The sequence below is a fragment of the Bidens hawaiensis genome, unplaced genomic scaffold (assembly GCF_021521415.1).
Source record: "Bidens hawaiensis isolate Kalapana, Puna unplaced genomic scaffold, B.hawaiensis_p1.1 tig00002839_1, whole genome shotgun sequence".
Lineage (NCBI taxonomy): Eukaryota > Viridiplantae > Streptophyta > Magnoliopsida > Asterales > Asteraceae > Bidens > Bidens hawaiensis.
In genome coordinates, this window is record NW_027491153.1 from 954903 (window position 1) to 972317 (window position 17415).

The window sequence follows — 17415 nt, forward strand, 5'->3', positions numbered from 1 at the left end:
TTGAGGGCCCATAAATGATAAAATATTTTATATCTATATTTATTTAAAAAAAACTTATAAAACGACTATTTTACATAATGAAAAGAGTGTTGATCAATGAAAACAAAAGTTTAAGCTTCACATACAAGAATTGAAAACAAGAAAACAATTGTAAGGGTCCATTTCTTTCCACTCGCGTGGAGCCCCTGGATTTTTATGAGTTCTCGAGGACGCCCATATTGTTGGGCTGTAAGAAAATAGGTCAAACGAGTTACACATTTAATTAAATATGTTAACATGATATTTAACGAAACAGGTTAAAGAAGTCAATTTAAACCCGACTCTTTTTTAACGGATAATATATACTAACGCATCACATGATTACTATTATTATTATTATTATTAAAAAGTCCAAAGCAGAGCCATCGGATCACTCGCCTCCGATTGACCGCCATTGGAAACCTCTTCAGTCACCTTCGCAGCTACTACACTCACTGCACCTGCTTCTACTTCTACTTCTACTTCAGGTATAGATACATTCCAACGGATCATTTACTGGTATCACTACCTTCAAATACATCAATTCTAAACTTTTTTCATTATATTTACGTATTTACCAACTCGATTGAACCTAATTATTACCTTTACCTCTAACTAGATAAGAGTAATGTTGTTACGTTTGCAACAAAATCATAATCAATTTCGCACTCTGTTGTATTGCATATTTTTGTTTATGATTGATTTCACTATATATGTCTGTTTGATATAGATCTTACTTGTACAGCTAGGGTTCACTACATAATACCAGAAGAAGAAGAAGAAATGGCGGTGTAAGTCTTTTATCTATTCTTAGAATCCTTAACTTAAGCAATGTGTTAAAGCATCCCAAATTCGTTTGCTTTAATTCCAAGTTTTATTCTTCTTTAAGTTATAATAGGGTGTTGCTACACCACCACCACTGTCAGTTCAATAAAGTTATGCGTCATGTATAGTATAACTTCTGCAGACCATCATAAACGATTTCTATAACAGCTAGGGGTGTAAACGGTTCGCTTATTAGCCTCAACCAAATTAACCATTCGGGTAAATGAGGTGGATGCATAAATACTTGAAATTGAAGGTATAAATACATGAAATGTAGATATAAATGCATAAGATGGAGATATATATACAAAAAAATGGTGGTATAAAACATGAAATGAAGGTTTAAAAACTAGAAATATATGAAAATATGAAAGGTTTGGTTAGGTTAATTTCGGTTAACCGAGGGTACAAAAAATAACCGATAACCGCTTTTCGGTTAATTCGGTTCGTTGTTTTTCGGTTCATATAAACCTTATTTTATTTTCATATAACCTTATACGGACCATATGCTATGTGGAAAAGGTTTATACGGCAGGCACACAGCTCATACAACCTGCCAATGGTGTGTGGATCGTATGACAGTGGTGTGCATATTAGCTTGACTCATTTTTAAGTAATCGGCTTTGTTTCACTTAATAAATGAAAACTCAAGTATATTTATATCGATTTTGAATCAAGAAAATGACTAGTTTGAAGAAAAATGTGTCTGGTTTTTGTATGAAGGGGGTGATAGTTGTGGGGCATGTCACTTATGAATACAGAAGTTAGTACAATTCATAGTTAACGGTGCTTTCGGTTGTGGTTTTGATGGTTTAACTTAAGTTTGTTTGCTTGTTATAATTTTTGATAGGATTGCATCTGCTCCTGGGAAGGTTCTGATTACAGGAGGCTATTTGATCTTGGAGAGGCCTAACGCTGGTCTTGTGCTAAGTACGAATGCTCGATTCTATGCAATCGTTAAGCCACTTTATGATGAACTTAGACCTGACAGTTGGGCTTGGGTGTGTATTTCTTTCTTCCACTTTTTTGCTTCTTTTGATCACTTAGAAGACTGTTTATTTAACTGTTACTTACATGAGTTCAATTACTATGATGAATATATCTTGTTTCAAAACGTGTCCATTCAGCAGACATTACGGTTTGATGGTTTTACATTTATCTTAGAAGACTGTTTATTTAACTGTTACTTACATGAGTTCAATTACTATGGATGAATATATCTTGTTTCAAAACGTGTCCATTCAGCAGACATTACGGTTTGATGGTTTTACATTTATCTTCTTTGTGTCTCTTTTCAGTCATGGTCAGATATAAAGTTAACTTCTCCTCAAATGGGCCGTGAAACTATGTACAAAATGTCATTAAAGCACTTTACTCTTCAGTGCACTTCAAGGCAAGTATTGTTTGTGTAAAAGAACCGAGCAGAGCAAAGCCTCGTCTAGGCTTGAGCTTGGCTCGTTTTACTTACAAGAGCCCGAGCTTGGCTCGTTTCGACCTCTATTTCTAAGCTCGAGCTCGGCTCGTTGATTATATATTCATTATTTATATATACATTTATAATTATTTTTTTATGTTTTTCAATATAGCTGTTATATATAACAATATATATAATTTAGTTAACTTTATACATAATAATAGTTATTATTAAAATATATATTTAAATAGAAAATAATATAAATAATAGGCTTGTTTAGTCTCTCAAAGCTTGGGCTCAGGCTCATTTATTAAACAAGCTTAATTTTAGGCCCATGCCCTCATTTAAGCTCGTCTCGAATCGAGCTTATAGCAAGGCCTACCTTGAGTAGCTCACGAGCAGCTTGGAATGTCTTGGATCATTTACACCCTTACTTTTATGCATCATTAACAACTTATGTCTTGTATTTTTCAGTGAGGCAAGAAACCCTTTTGTGGAATATGCAGTGCAATATGCTGTTGCAGCAGCATATGCTACATTTGATAACAGCAAGAAGGATTTACTGCAGAAACTTATTTTGCAAGGTAAGTTTTGAAACTCTCTCTTATTATTTCGCATTGATGAAAATTTTTTATAACTATTTAATATCTTTTATATGCAATTAATTGAGCAGGTTTCGATATTACAATTTTAGGGGATAATGGCTTCTACTCCTACCGAAATGAGGTTGCTTTTCCTTTAATAATGCATACAACTGATTGTTTAATATTTCTAATCTGTTGCTGTTAAATCTTGTTTTATTTTTTTTATTATTATTTAGATTGAAGCACGTGGGCTCCCACCAACCCCAGAATCATTAGCATCTCTCCCGCCTTTTACTTCAATTACATTCAATACTGAAGAATCAAACAGTCAAAGTTCGAAGCCTGAAGTTGCAAAAACGGGTTTGGGTTCTTCTGCAGCTATGACAACAGCAGTTGTTGCTGCTTTGCTTAACTACCTCGGGGTTGTTGATCTCTCGTCTCATAGTGGATTCCGGCATGAAGAAAATTTAGATGTGGTGCATATTATAGCCCAAACAGCTCATTGTATGGCCCAAGGGAAAGTTGGCAGTGGGTTTGACGTCAGTTCAGCTGTTTATGGAAGCCACCGTTATGTGCGCTTTTCTCCCCAAGTTATTTCTGCTGCTCAGGTACTCTCTCGCTCTCTCTCTTTGTTTGTGGGTGTGTGTGTCTATGCTTTGAAATGATTATGTGTGAAGAGTCAGAACCGTATAATTAAGTGTAATAAAACAGGAGCAGCGCTTTATAGTATTTGGATTTGCTTTTTCTGTTTAAAGTTGTAATAATCAGAAAAATCAAATGTTTATGTATATAGAAAATTGTTTCTGTTTAAAGAATACACGAGAATTAGAAAAGGAGTCCTTCAAATTAGGTTAAAGGGGTAAATTGGTAATTTTGTTTTACCCTGAGATGATCAGCTTTTTTTCATGAAAATGATTCTTCTAAATTGGCCATTAGATCCCCTATTAGGGTTGTTCAAAAAGCTCGTGGATCACTCGAAATCGGTTCGTTGGTAACCGAGCTTAGACCAAAGCCAAGCTAAGCTCACTTTGTTGGCTACCCAAATTTTACTACATATAAATTTATAACCCAAAATTTTAATATATATAAGTTATAAATTTTGTAGTTTACTACTTAAAAGTATTATTTTTTTTTAATATGTTAAAAATATTACTTTTTTGTTTTAGTAGAAAAATGTGCTGGCTCGAAGAGCTAGCTCGTGTTTTATACGAGTCAAACTTAAGTTCAACATTTCAGTTTGCTAAGATAAGCGAACCGAGCCCATCCTGGCTAGGCTTGTCTCAGCTTGTTTATAGCACTAACCCTGAATTGGACATCGCATGTGAACTGAGTTACAAAAGTATATGTTTTCCTTGGGTTGGAATAATTCAGATTACTTTATTACTTGATTTTTATGTGTTGCAGAATGCAATAAGAGCCATGCCTTTAGAAGTAGTTGCTGATGTCTTAAAGGGAAACTGGGATCATGAGAGGACCAAATTTTCATTGCCACCACTAATGAATCTGGTAAATAGCCGGCTTATTCCATGGATACATTCATTTCCTACATTTTAACATCAAAGTTGTGAACTTTAACAGTGCTGCATTATAGTTACTAGGTGAACCAGGTACCGGAGGATCATCCACTCCATCCATGGTTGGTGCTGTAAAAAACTGGCAAAAATCCGACCCCCAGAATTCGTTACATACATGGAAAGAGTTATCAGAGGCAAACGCAACACTGGAAGCAAAATTTTTACTATTGAGCAAATTAGCAGAAGAATATTGGGAAATATATAGAAGTGTCATCCACAGCTGCAGCATGCATCAACCAGAGAAGGTAGCCTATTAATTGTTATAAAATATTTAAACGTCTTTATGAATTTTGTTTTTTTATGGCAGTGGACAGAGCAAGCTAGTGAAACAATCAGCCAAGAAGTTGTGAAAGCGTTATTTGGAGCGCGTGATGCGATGCTTAATATTAGGTCCCACATGAAGCTCATGGGGATGGCTGCAGGAATTCCTGTAAATTCTCTTCTTTCAAATAGTACCATGTTCTTAATTATAAGAATTAGTTACTCGTATGGTCCTTCTGGTTTGGCCATATTGCAACTTTACCCTTGAGTAAGTGTGTGTTAACTTGAGTAGGGGTAGGGGTATTTTAGACATTTCACACGTGAGTGGACCAATCTGTACAAACGGGTTGGAATTAGGGCAGTTAGAAAAGCTCGTGGCTTGCTCAAAATTGGCTCATTTGTAAACGAGTCGAGCCCGAGCCATGGTAAGCTTGGATCGTTAGGCTTGTTTAGTTGGCTTGTCGACTCGTTTAATTTATAGCCCAAATTTTAATATATATATAAATGATAACCCAAACTTTTTATATATATAATTTATAAATTTTGTAGTTGATTAACTATGCATTACATGTATGTTAATAATTAATTTTCTTTTTTTCTCTGCATATCAATTTGTAAACATATAATTTTTTTTTAAATAATAAACGAGCTGGCTTGATGAGCAATGACCCAGCTTGAGCTCTTAACCAGCCAACCCCGAGCTCAACATTCCAGCTCATTTAAATAACAAGCCGAGCCCGAGCTTTGTTGCGCATTATATCACTTTAATTCTTGATTAATTTTGTTTTACTTTGCAGATAGAACCCGACTCACAAACTGAGCTTCTAGATGCTACCATGAACACGTGTGGAGTCCTGTTGGCAGGTGTTCCCGGAGCAGGAGGCTTTGATGCTGTATTTGCAGTTACTTTAGGCGATTCAGGAAATAATCTGGCTAAAACATGGAGTTCACATAATGTTTTAGCCTTGCTCATAAAAGAAGATCCACGTGGCGTTTCTATAGAGAATTCTGACCCGAGAACCAATCGAATCACTTCTGGTATGTCTTCAGTTAGCATCGCGTGAGCTGTCATTTGTAATTTTAATTCATGCATCATGGTTACCATATTGTTGTATTATTTTTTTTTTCAAATATTAAACACAAATAAAATAATCAAGTTCTGAACTTGGCATTGAACATGGCTTTCCAAGTACAGAGAAGAAACCAAACTGAAGCAGCGGATCTGCTATTATAGACTTTTGTTTGACCAGTGTTGACCGGTCAACTGTTGCCTGGCGGAAGGCTGGTAGCAACAGTAGGGTTGGCAAGTGCAAAATACACATTAAACAGAAAAATAAAGTAACACGAGTGATTTAAATGGTTCGGTGAGTGTTACAGTTACACGGATATATGCTAAAACAATTGGAGTTTTACTAATCTAAAACTTAGGGCAAAAGAAACACTTTGAAAACAAGTAATCTGCAGAAAATAATTTAGAGTTAGAGCCACCTGCTGCCCTTTTCTCCCATCAGCTGCCACAACTCAACAATAAATAAATAAATAAATAAATAAATAAAAACTGAATTTAACATTGAAAATCTAAATAATTAAATGTATTTAACAATTACCAATGATCTTTACAAGAGCAATTTCCATCCTCAAAATGATGGAACCTATTTCTATCCCTAACAGTAATTCTTCTTTCAAAGATTGATGAAATATATTTGGTATAATTGTGACAATCCTTACACATTCTCATGTTTCTAACTATCCTAATTGGTGACCCATGTGAAGTATTAATGAGCCCAAATGCAATTGCCAATTTCTGACTGTGTTTGCTCAATCTTTCCCTCTTTTCATCTTCATCTACATCAAACAACACTTCTGATGTATCTGCGTAATACCCTTCGAATTTAAGCTGCCATTCCATCTGGTAAATCATATCAGATAACTCTTTACAGTGGGCCAACTTTAGGTCATTCGATACAAACTTATAGACCTTTCTTTTCACCTGAATTAAGCTAAAACCGGGTGTTTTCATCAACCCCTTTTGACCCATTTCTCTTCGGGTCAACGCTACATTCTCCCACATCCGGGCTTTTGCGTACATATTTGATAGAATTACGTACGCATTAGGTGCTGGTGAGTTCAGATTTAGTAGCTTTTTTGCAACTTTTTCTCCTAGTTCTAAATCTTGGTGAACCCTACAAGCATCAAGTAAACTGTACCATAATGCATCATTTGCTTCCATTGGCAGGCTTGTAATGAGGTCAAACGCGTCTTTGACTTTTCCCGCTTTACCTAAGAGATCCACCAAACACCCGTAGTGTTGAATTGTGGGTTTAACTTTGTGGTCAACAGTCATCTTCTTGAAAAAGTCAAGACCTTTTTCAACTTGGCCTGTTTGATTACATGCGGTCAACACACCTACATACACAACTTCATCTGGTTCAAATCCTTTTTCAAGCATTTCCGAAAATACCCTTAATGCTTCGGTGCCATAACCGTGAAACGCCAGCCCTGATATCATGACACTGTAAGACCATTGGTTTTTCACCTTCATTCGTTCGAATATGGTCAACCCTTTGACCAAAGATCCACATTTTAGATACATATCTAGTAAAGAAGTCTCCACAATCAAATTCAATCCACTTAAGTTCTTTATCAAAAACGCGTGTGTAGACCTTCCCGAATCTAAATCACCCAAATCGGTACATGAAGATAGGACACTTACTAACACACTCTCCTCCGCCCGCCAACAACTTTGACTAGTCAACTCTTGAAACAAGCCAATGCACTCACTCCACATTTGCTTACTAGCATGAGCTGCAATTATGGCACTCCATGTAGCCAATGTTCTATCAAAATCATCCATTTGTTCAAAAACAGAACAAGATTCTGTTAATTTACCGCACTTTCCATACACATTAATCAAACTGTTCTGCACAAACACATCATCTTGAAGCCCATACTTGACAACGTGGCAATGAAACTGCATCCCTTCTTTAAGTCTTTGTAAATAAGCACACCCTTTGAGAATTGATGGATATGTGAAGTTATTTGGTTGAATTCCCACTTCAAGCATTTGGTTATATAACATAACAGCTTCATCTAGATTCATGTCTTTAATAATATGGCCTCTGATCATTGTATTAAATTCAAACGAATCCGGACCGTCGATTTGTTGGAAAATCAATTGGGCATAGTCCATGCTGCCCCAACTGGACAAAGCACAAGTTGATAGAAGATTTGATGTGCAAAAAGAACTATAATTTAAGCCTAGTTTGAGGATTAGTGAATGGGACTGCTTCAGTTCTTGAATATTTTTGCAGTTTTTGATGAGGGAGATGCATTCTTGCTCTCTTGAAGTGAAATCAATTGCTTTTGTGTGATGGCGTTGTTCTTGTGGTTGTGGTAAGAGGAGATTGTGGTGGACTGATGTCCCAGCCATTATGTTAGCTATGCATATATTAATGGATGCTTTTGTGTGTGTGCTTTGATGATGAGGAGTTTAATTAATTTAGGAAGTGATGGTGATTTTGTGTTTTTTTTTCCTTGGGGTGAGGGAATCTCATCTGTGAGATTTAGAGCAAGTATCAGCCAAAGAAAGTATGTAGATAAAGGATAGGATAATGCTTTTTAAACATGGGCTCCACATGAAACATAGCTCCATAAATTTGTAGGCTGTTAACATGTCAATTTTTTAATAGGTCAGTTTATCAAACTTTGTATAACATTTGAGAAAATTCCCATAATATCTATTTAATATATCGAGTTTTCATTATTGCCTTCACTTTTTAAAGAATCCCTAAAATATTCAAAACTAAATAACCGGACAAAGTAACAATTGGTAAATTGTTTAGCCAATCACAATTGACCATTTGTCATTAACTCAGACGAGACGAGTAAATTGTTAAACAATAAACTCGCCGGAATCAGTCAAGACGAGTAGATCGTGGTCCACGAGCATGTTACGTTGCAAACAGACCGGGCCGACTAACTTGTGTAGTGAAATTAAATGACGAATAGATCATGGGCCACGAGTTTATTGTGAGTTGATCATTGCGAACTGCCGAGTAGATCATGGGATTGAAAGATGGTTTGCACTGTATTTAATCTTTATTTAACTTCTTTTAAAGTCATTCAACTCTTTTAAACTGCATATTAGTCGTCATTTGGTTTTAGTACACATACCAGTCGGCCCAGAGTGTTTGTAACATAAAAAACTCGTGGACCGTGAACTAATCGGCCACGATCTACTCGTTCCGGTTTGTTTGTAAGGTAGCATACTCATGGACCACGATCAACTCGTCTTAACTGACTCCGGATTACTCTTTGCGACTGAGTTAGTGACAAATGGTAAACAATTTACTTGCCTTGGCTGATAAATTACTCCGTCCGATCATTTAGTTATGAACATTTTGGGAAAATGGTGAAGAAACACTAGGTGACCCCGGCAGATTACGGATAATCTGGGGGTTAAGTAGATGTTTCCCACGAGGGTTAGGTCTGGCAAAGATGGTTGTTCTTCTGATGACCTGCAAAACAGACACCGTGAGCTCGTCACTGAGAAGGGGGGGGGGGTTCCTCCTTGTGACCACCCTCCGGCGTGAGAATCAGACTAGATTGCTCTGAATATAAGTGTATATTAAGAGAAATATGTAGAGCAGATATGTGAGTATGAGATAGTATATGATAAGATGTGATGATACCGTTCCAAGGTGTTGGAGTATTTATAGCCGAAGGTAGGTTTCCAAGCAGGTACAGCCAGCTGTATAATATTCCTTTTCTACCAACTGTGGGCTTCGCACGTGCCATGCTGGTGGTTGGTGGGTAGGCAGCGGCTGATAGTGACATGGCCGGCTGTGTACTATTCCTTTTCCACCAACTGCAGGCTATGTACGTGCCACGATGAGGGTTGGTAAGTAGGCAGCGGCTGATAGTGACATTAAGTACTAGAGCGTGCTGCTCGTCGTACTGTTGTCAGTGAGTTGTCACCCTGTGATTGGTTCATGGGCTGCTTTGGTCAGATCTTGTCTATTTTGTCCATACCTTGGCAGGTATAGTACAAAAGATCCTCCAGAAGCATACGGATTGGCTCATTTGGGCGGGAGTATTCCCGCCTTGCTCATTCCTTCTTCAGGTGACATTACTGAATTATTGAGAGTTAGTGCCTTGTGCGTGTAGCCTTGCTATTAGTGCGGGTAGCATTCCCTGATGGCTTGTATCCGCAGCTGCGGGAACGGGCGGGGTACTTCACCATTGGGAGGCTTTTCCTGCGGGAACAGCTTGCGTACTGCGCGTAAGGTCTTCATCTCTCTGAGCATGGTGGGTCCTGCGGAACCAGTTGGTCTTTGCGCAGACGTCCCTCTTCAAGGTGAGTCTTGCGGGTCTAACTGGGCTCTGCTGGGACCTACCTCTTCAAGTCCCCCCAGTCCAATGTTCTTCTCATGAATTGTTAATAAGTGAGGTGAACTTTTGGACTTAAGCAAGGGGTTTTGAAAAGGGTTTTTAGTTTTAAGGTTGTCCGTGGGGATTCTTCCCGCGGTTTCCCTAATGTCACGTGCAGAAATTCCCGACTTTTCTGCTTGATCTTTGGGTATGATGCGGGTAGGTGTGTAACTTCCTCGTAAGTCAGGAGCGTTGAGTTTCACTTGTGTAGATTCTCCACGAGGTTTTGGTAGTTTGACATAGTGATCAATTATGTTAAACAACCAATTCCATCTTGGAGCTTCAAACAATCTAGTTCTCAACGTTCCTGCTATGCGGGGATGTTATTTCCCTTTCCACAAGCATGGCCTAGAAGATCCTTCTTGGTTTTAATTCCCTGCAAGTGCTAAGTATGTGAAGGGTTTCGCCTTGACACTGTACCCGCACTCGTCTTATAGTTACTTGACTTCCAAGGTATTCTTGGCTTCAATTCCCTGCAGGTGCTAAGTATGTGAAGGGTTTTGCCTTGACACTGTACCCGCACTTGTCTTACGGTTTCTTGGTTACCAAGGTAAGGGGGTATATTCCCTCTTATTTTTGAATCTTTTTGAATCTTTGAAATTCGAAGAGTTGGTGAAAGGATAAGAACAGTCCAAACTGTTGAAGGGACGTTAGCGTCGTCCGACGGTTTCTTCTGACAGTTTCAGGACGTGCAGGAAGTTATAGTGACGTGACGGTATATGGGCGCGAGTTTTCGGGCGCGTGGGCGCGAATTTTACGGCACACGTCCTTTCAACAGCTGTTGCCAGCTTGCTCTTTCCACGTGTCATAGTTTCATTGCACTTGCGCTCTTTCTGTCCTCCGCATTAAATTCATCGCATTCATTGCGATGAGTATATAAAGGGGGAGAGGGTGCATCTTAATCCACACCTTCACTTCACTCTTCTTCTTCTAAACGATTTCCGGCGAATACTCTAACTTTTCCGTCGAGCATTCTCCTGAAATCGTTCTTCTTTACATCCAAAACATGTCTTCCATTCATGATCCTGAGGCTACTGCCGAGGAGTCTGAGGTGTACACCGAGAACCCAATGTCCGCGTCTGACAAGGACGATAAGAGTACTGTTGGCGAGTGTCAGTGTGCTCTTTCCGTCGACCTTTATCAGTACATCATCAAGAAGTTCATGCTCGAGCCTTTCGAGCCTGAGTTTCCTGAGACTCACCAGACGGTGTACGATGCCCCCAAGAGCAAGATAGGGGTGTATGCTGCATTCTTCATCTATGGGAATCTCAGGTTCCCATTGACGAAGTTTGTGTACCGTGTTTTGGAGAAACACGGTGTACATTTGACTGAGGTGCACCCGATGGCGATCGCAAAGGTTCGCCACTTTGAATGGGTGTGTCACATTCTGGGCGTTGAGCCCCGCGTCGACCGCCTGATGACCTTCTACTCCTGGAGGTGCATCCAGGGCTGGTACACCTTGATCACTCGGATCAAGGGTTTGAAGATCTGTGCTACCGAGCGCAGTCTTCGGTCTTGGAAGCGGGAGTTCTTCTATATCTCTGCCCGTGTCGTCCCTATTGCGATGACATTCAAGAACGGGAGGGCACTCCCGAACCTTCACGCCTCCAACTACCAGGAGGCGGAATGGTTTACCAAGATCTCCCGGATCCAGACTCCGGTTTACCGCTTTGCGGAGTCTGGGATGGTGATGCTTGGGATGAGCTGGGTATGGAAGGATGCTGGGGCAGAGGCGCCATAGATTCCCATCGTCCTCGAATACGGTTTGAACTCTATCCCTTACGGTATGCTTCATATCTTTTTGCTGATTTAGGGTTTTTCTTCTAACTGTTTCTGTTTATTTTCAGAGGGGAACAACTTGTAGTCGCTTCTGCAACCGCGTGAGAGCGGTGGTCCCGCTCGGCTGGGTACTCGTGCTCTCGACGAGAACGAGTTGCCCATCTTGGAGCAAACGGCGGATCGGTTTGTGGAGGTCTACCCGCCAGGCCACGAAATTTTGAGCGCCACGCGGCCAGGTAAGGGTTTCATTAACCCTCGCCCTCTACATGCTCAAACCTCTGCTGGAGTTTCTCTAATTTTGTCATCTTCTGATGAGGAATCCGCAGATGGTCCTTTCTTCGTGAGGAAGAAGAAAGCTGCCGGCGTGAAGGGCAAGGCGAAGGTTGCCTCCACTGCCGATCAGGGGAACCGGTCTGACTCGGAGACCGAAAGTGAGGAGGCGGCAGGGAACCTTGGTGGTGGTGAGACAACTGTCTCGGAGGTTGAGACAGCTGCCACCTCCGCGCGACCAAGTTCTACGACGGTGACTCGCGTGAAGAGGCCAGTTCCATCGGGTTCGTCCCCGCCCGTCAGAACCTTCAAGATTAAGAAAACTCGTAAGTACTTTTTATTTATCTTACCCGCAATTCTTTCCGCCATTGTTTTTAATATCTTGTCTTCATGTAGGCGTGGATGTAACCGCATTCCAAAGTGATGCGGGAAGGAGCAGTTCTGGACCCACGAAGGTAGGTTTGGTCAACCTACCGGAGGCGATGACCCAGGCAGCTGCGCCTGTTTGCAGTGTTGGTTCAGTTGCTCATCCCGTTGAGGCAACTTTTCCAATTGTGACGTCATCTCCGCCGGCTGTCAGTGCCATCTTTACTGCATCCTTCACTGAGTCGGCGGTGATTTTCTCTGCGGGCTCCTCCGCAGCGGCGGCCACGGTTGTGAGTTCACCTCCAGTGAGTTCACCTCCGATGGTCTCTACCGCGGCGGCTTCAACCGTGCCCCCGGCCGGTTCATCAGGTATGTTCAGCGTTGGGGCTTCTAGCCAATCTCTGCCTCCTTCCCATCTGCCTGACCTCATGGATGGATATCCCTTAGGTTCGGGTGATGGGTTTGGCGGCTACCGGCCTGTTGTCGACCCTACAGGTGCGTTGGGTTATTTTGGCCTATTTTTTTATCATCTTTTCCTAACTGCTTTTTGTTTTTGCAGTTTCGGATTCCAATGAGGTGTATGTTCCGCGGTGGAACATCCGCCGGGGAACAACCCTTCGGACGGCTGTGGACTGCGTCGAGTGGGCGCGTCACGCAGCCCCAAGTGGTGCGTTGGGGGAAGCTATGTCTAGCTACCAGGAGGGTAGACTGACGAACGAGCTTCGGATTCTCCTTGCCCGGATGCAGCCGCGCGTCGAGTTGCTTTGTCGTGAAAACGACAAGTTAAAGGCGGCGCGTAGCCAGGAAGTGGCCCAGGCGCGGGCTATCCAGGAGGAGAACAGGAGACTTTCCGCCATTGCTGCGGAGAAGGAAAAGGCCTTCAAGGCCCTCGAGGTTGAAGTTCAGGCCCGGCTCGAGGCCCGTTCCAAGGCTACCCAAGCTGTTAACGAACAGCTTAGGTTGGCTAAGGAAACTGCGCGGAATGCGACCGAGAGGGCCATCAAAGCTGAAGCTGTTGCTGAGCCTCTGCGCGCCGAGAATGAGGAGCTTAAAGCCAAACTAGAGAGGCTCCAGCAGGCTCATGATGCCTTGGCCATGGAAGACGCCAAGAAGCTCCAAGAGATCTTGGACCAGAGGGGTATGCTTGACCACACTGAGCGTAAGCTGAAGAGCGTTGAAGAGGCTGCTGCTAAGGAAGTGTTGCTTGCCAACCTTAACAAAAGTGAAGCCGAACGCGCCCGTGACCAAGCTCAAGCTGCCCTCCAGGAAGCTCTGATCACCAAGGAATGGCTTCTACGAGAAGCGTTGTCGCAGGTATGCGTAGCTTAATAATGTCTTTACGCTTTTCTTTATACTTAGAAAAGTTTTTGATATATTTTTTTTCTTTTTGTAGGTTGTGCATCGGATCTTCACGAACACATCTTATGACGATGCCATGAGCGCAGCCCTCAACGCTTCCCATGAGGATGGGGAAAAGGCTGGTTTCCTGCTTGGTCTGGGGTTTGTTGAGAAGGACATCCCGCCTTCCCACTTCCCTCTTTATGACGTGGACACTGAAGCTGCCTATGACCAAGCAGTGAACCAGTATGCTGCCTTCCCGTATCCAGTGGTGGAGAAGGTGAACGAAATTGCTGCTGCTGATGATGGGCTAACCATTCTCAAGACTTTCCTTGAACCGCCACAGCCAACTGATGGTGCGGGTTCGAGTGGGTTTAGAGGGAGTGGTCCTGAAGTTTGAACCTTGAGATCCCTTCCCACCGTTAGGATAGATTTACATTACTGTAGGCTGGTAGATACCTGGTCATTCTTGTAATGTTTGAATTTTTTATGAAATATAAATGTTTGTGCGGGTAAGACCGTCACTTTCACTTAATGACTTGCTTTATAAACGTTATATGACTTGCTCATGCATATTATAGTTTAATTTGGCACTTGTGCCTCATAAACAATATATGATTCGCTCGTGCATACTTTAGTTTAACTTAGCAATTTTCCAAGTGTTTTGGATAAGTTAACCTTTCGACACGTGGTTGTCAATAGGTTAGTGTTCAGTTTCCTCTATCATGAGTGTGTGGGTAGGACCGTCACTTTCATTTAGTGGGATGACCAATCTTCACCTATAACTGACCTGCGTGAAGGTTTTCCTCATCTTTTCCTTAGAAATTTTTGCCGTTTTTTGTGTTTATGCGGGTTTTGCCGCCGTCCACACGCAACGACTTCCCCACTTATTTATGCGGTGAATACCGGCATATCAGTGTTTTGAATAAGTTAAACCTTTCGACGCGCGGTTGTCAATAGGTTAATGTTCAGTTTCCTCTATCATGATTGTGCGGGTAGGACAGTCACTTTCATTTAGTGGGATGACCAAACTTTACCTATAACTGACCTGCGTGAAGGTTGTCCTCATCTCTTAGAAATTTTGCCGTTTTTTGTGTTTATGCGGGTTTTGCCGCAGTCCACACGCAACGACTTACTTCCCCACTTATTTATGCGGTGAATACCGGCATATCAGTGTGGAAAGTTCATAAGTATAAATGTAAGACCATCAACACAATGTGATAAAGGAGAATCATTTCCATTAGAAGTGGCTCTAGGCCTTTTCTTTACAAGTTTGGAATTGATCTACATGCAGCCTGCGTAATTGAGCTCCCTTCCATGTTCTTGGGATGAGGGTGTCATCGAGGCTTTCGAGCCGATATGCACCTGGTTCGGAATCTCGTTGTTTACGCAGTATGTAGTCTCCAACATTGAAGCTGCAGTATCATTCGTGTTTTCCCCAACTGGGGTTCTACACGCATTAGCCTGCTCAGCGTTCATTACGCCACGAGGTGTGTGAGTTTTCCATCTCTGACAAATGCTTCGACGACGTCCTTCAAGTCTACGCATTCCTTGGTGGTGTGGCCTTTTGTCCTGTGGAAGTCACAGGATTTGCTTTGATCAGCGTTTGGACGCTGTCGGATAATTGGAGCCTCTGGCCATGGGAGCCTCTCGGTGGCGAATATCTCGGTGACGCTTTTGGTGAGTGGCGTCCATCTGGAGTTCCGGTTCGACAACTGCATGTTATCCTTTCCGCCTAACCGAGGGTGCGAGCCGGATGAGGTGTCAAAGTTTACCCTTGACTGCCAAATACCTAGCTTCCTCTTTTTGTTTAGTCGGGCGGTAAGGACGTTGTTTTCTCTTGTTTTCTGAGTGTAGAGGTTTGTGCTCTGGGGAAGATCCCTACCCAGTTGCTTTTCCGTTTCCGCGAAGCGTTTAGCTGCTGTCATGATGGCATCCCATGTGGATGGCATGCCGTCTTTACCCGTCAATGTGCGAATAAGCTCTAGGTATTCGGCGCCTTGGATGAAAGCTGCGCGAACAAGATCCTCGCTTATGGTACCCAGACTCAGCTTCTTTGAGTTGAAGCGAGTGATGAAGTCTAGTAATGACTCATCTTCCTCTCGGATGCAGTTGAGGATCGTCCATTGCTCTTCGGTATACTTTCGTTGTTGGCTGAAGTGTTGGCTGAACTTCTGCTGGAAGTCTGCCCAATCGTAGATGTGGTGGACCGGTAGACGGTCGAACCACGCTCTGGCTGCCCCAACAAGCGTCATTTGGAACATGTAACACCACGTGGGTTCCGTCCAATTGCTGACGGTTGCCCCCGCTATGAATCTGTTCAAATGATCGTCTGGGTCAGATATACCATCATATGTGCCTATATTGGACATTTGTTTGGCACTTCTCGGGGCAATTGCTTCCGCAATGTCCCTTGCAAATTTGGACGTTCCCGCATTTGCAGCAGTTGGTCTAAAGGTTTTGGAGAAGTCACGTGGGTTTCGTCCCGCGTTTTTTGGTTTGAAGGTTTCTCCAAAATTCCTTCTCGGTTGGAAGTCCGTTTCTTTGCGCTTCCCTTTCGTTCTATGACGAGGGTTTGCGTCGCTGTCGGACTCCTCCCGATCATCGTCCCAGTATTCGCACTCATTGCTCATGTTGAGCTGTTGTCGAGTGCTTCCGAATTCGTCAGCCTGTTGGAGTGAACGTAAGCATTCATCCAACTCAGCTTGGAATTCCCTCTGACGTGCTTCCGCCCACGCTTTAACTTGATCAAGTGTTTGGCGGGGGAGTCTCGTCTGTTGTTTCTCCAACTGGGTATCGGTGAATCCCAGTGAAGGATTGTTTACTGCACTTGCCCCGGCTTGGGTAACCGGGGTAGTGTTCGTAAAATTTACTGCACTTGCCCCGGCTTGGGTAACCGGGGTAGTGTTCGTAAAATTTGTGTACTCGCCGGTGTTCCCCCCAGTAGCTGGGGTTTTTGTTACCGGGGTTTCTTGGTCACTCGCTGGCCTTGGGACCGGAGTAACGTTAACCATCTTTCCAGAAGTTTTGAAAAAACTGAAAGAATTAAGTTCTAGCTTTTATGCACGGATGGCGCCAATGAAGAAACACTAAGTGACCCCGGCAGATTACGGATAATCTGGGGGTTAAGTAGATGTTTCCCACGAGGGTTAGGTCTGGCAAAGATGGTTGTTCTTCTGATGACCTGCAAAACAGACACCGTGAGCTCGTCACTGAGAAGGGGGGGTTCCTCCTTGTGACCACCCTCCAGCGTGAGAATCAGACTAGATTGCTCTGAATATAAGTGTATATTAAGAGAAATAGGTAGAGCAGATATGTGAGTATGAGATAGTATATGATAAGATGTGATGATACCGTTCCAAGGTGTTGGAGTATTTATAGCCGAAGGTAGGTTTCCAAGCAGGTACAGCCAGCTGTATAATATTCCTTTTCTACCAACTGTGGGCTTCGCACGTGCCATGCTGGTGGTTGGTGGGTAGGCAGCGGCTGATAGTGACATGGCCGGCTGTGTACTATTCCTTTTCCACCAACTGCAGGCTATGTACGTGCCACGATG

At 42.3% G+C, this 17415-nt stretch overlaps 2 protein-coding genes across 2 annotated transcripts; one reads left to right on the top strand and one right to left on the bottom strand.

Annotated features, from left to right (window-relative positions):
* Positions 1-763: 763 nt before the first annotated feature.
* Positions 764-5832, top strand: LOC143621379 (phosphomevalonate kinase, peroxisomal-like). The gene is made up of 10 exons (XM_077092816.1): positions 764-809; positions 1694-1844; positions 2142-2240; positions 2736-2841; positions 2931-2983; positions 3078-3449; positions 4246-4347; positions 4433-4660; positions 4723-4845; positions 5474-5832. The coding sequence occupies exons 1-10, from the start codon at positions 802-804 to the stop codon at positions 5738-5740; spliced, it is 1509 nt and encodes a 502-aa protein (XP_076948931.1). The 5' UTR covers positions 764-801; the 3' UTR covers positions 5741-5832.
* Positions 5833-6268: 436 nt separating this feature from the next.
* LOC143621334 (pentatricopeptide repeat-containing protein At1g31920-like) lies at positions 6269-8356 on the bottom strand. Its single transcript, XM_077092787.1, has one exon. It carries the CDS (start codon positions 8104-8106, stop codon positions 6280-6282), a length of 1827 nt encoding a protein of 608 aa, XP_076948902.1. The 5' UTR covers positions 8107-8356; the 3' UTR covers positions 6269-6279.
* Positions 8357-17415: the final 9059 nt, after the last annotated feature.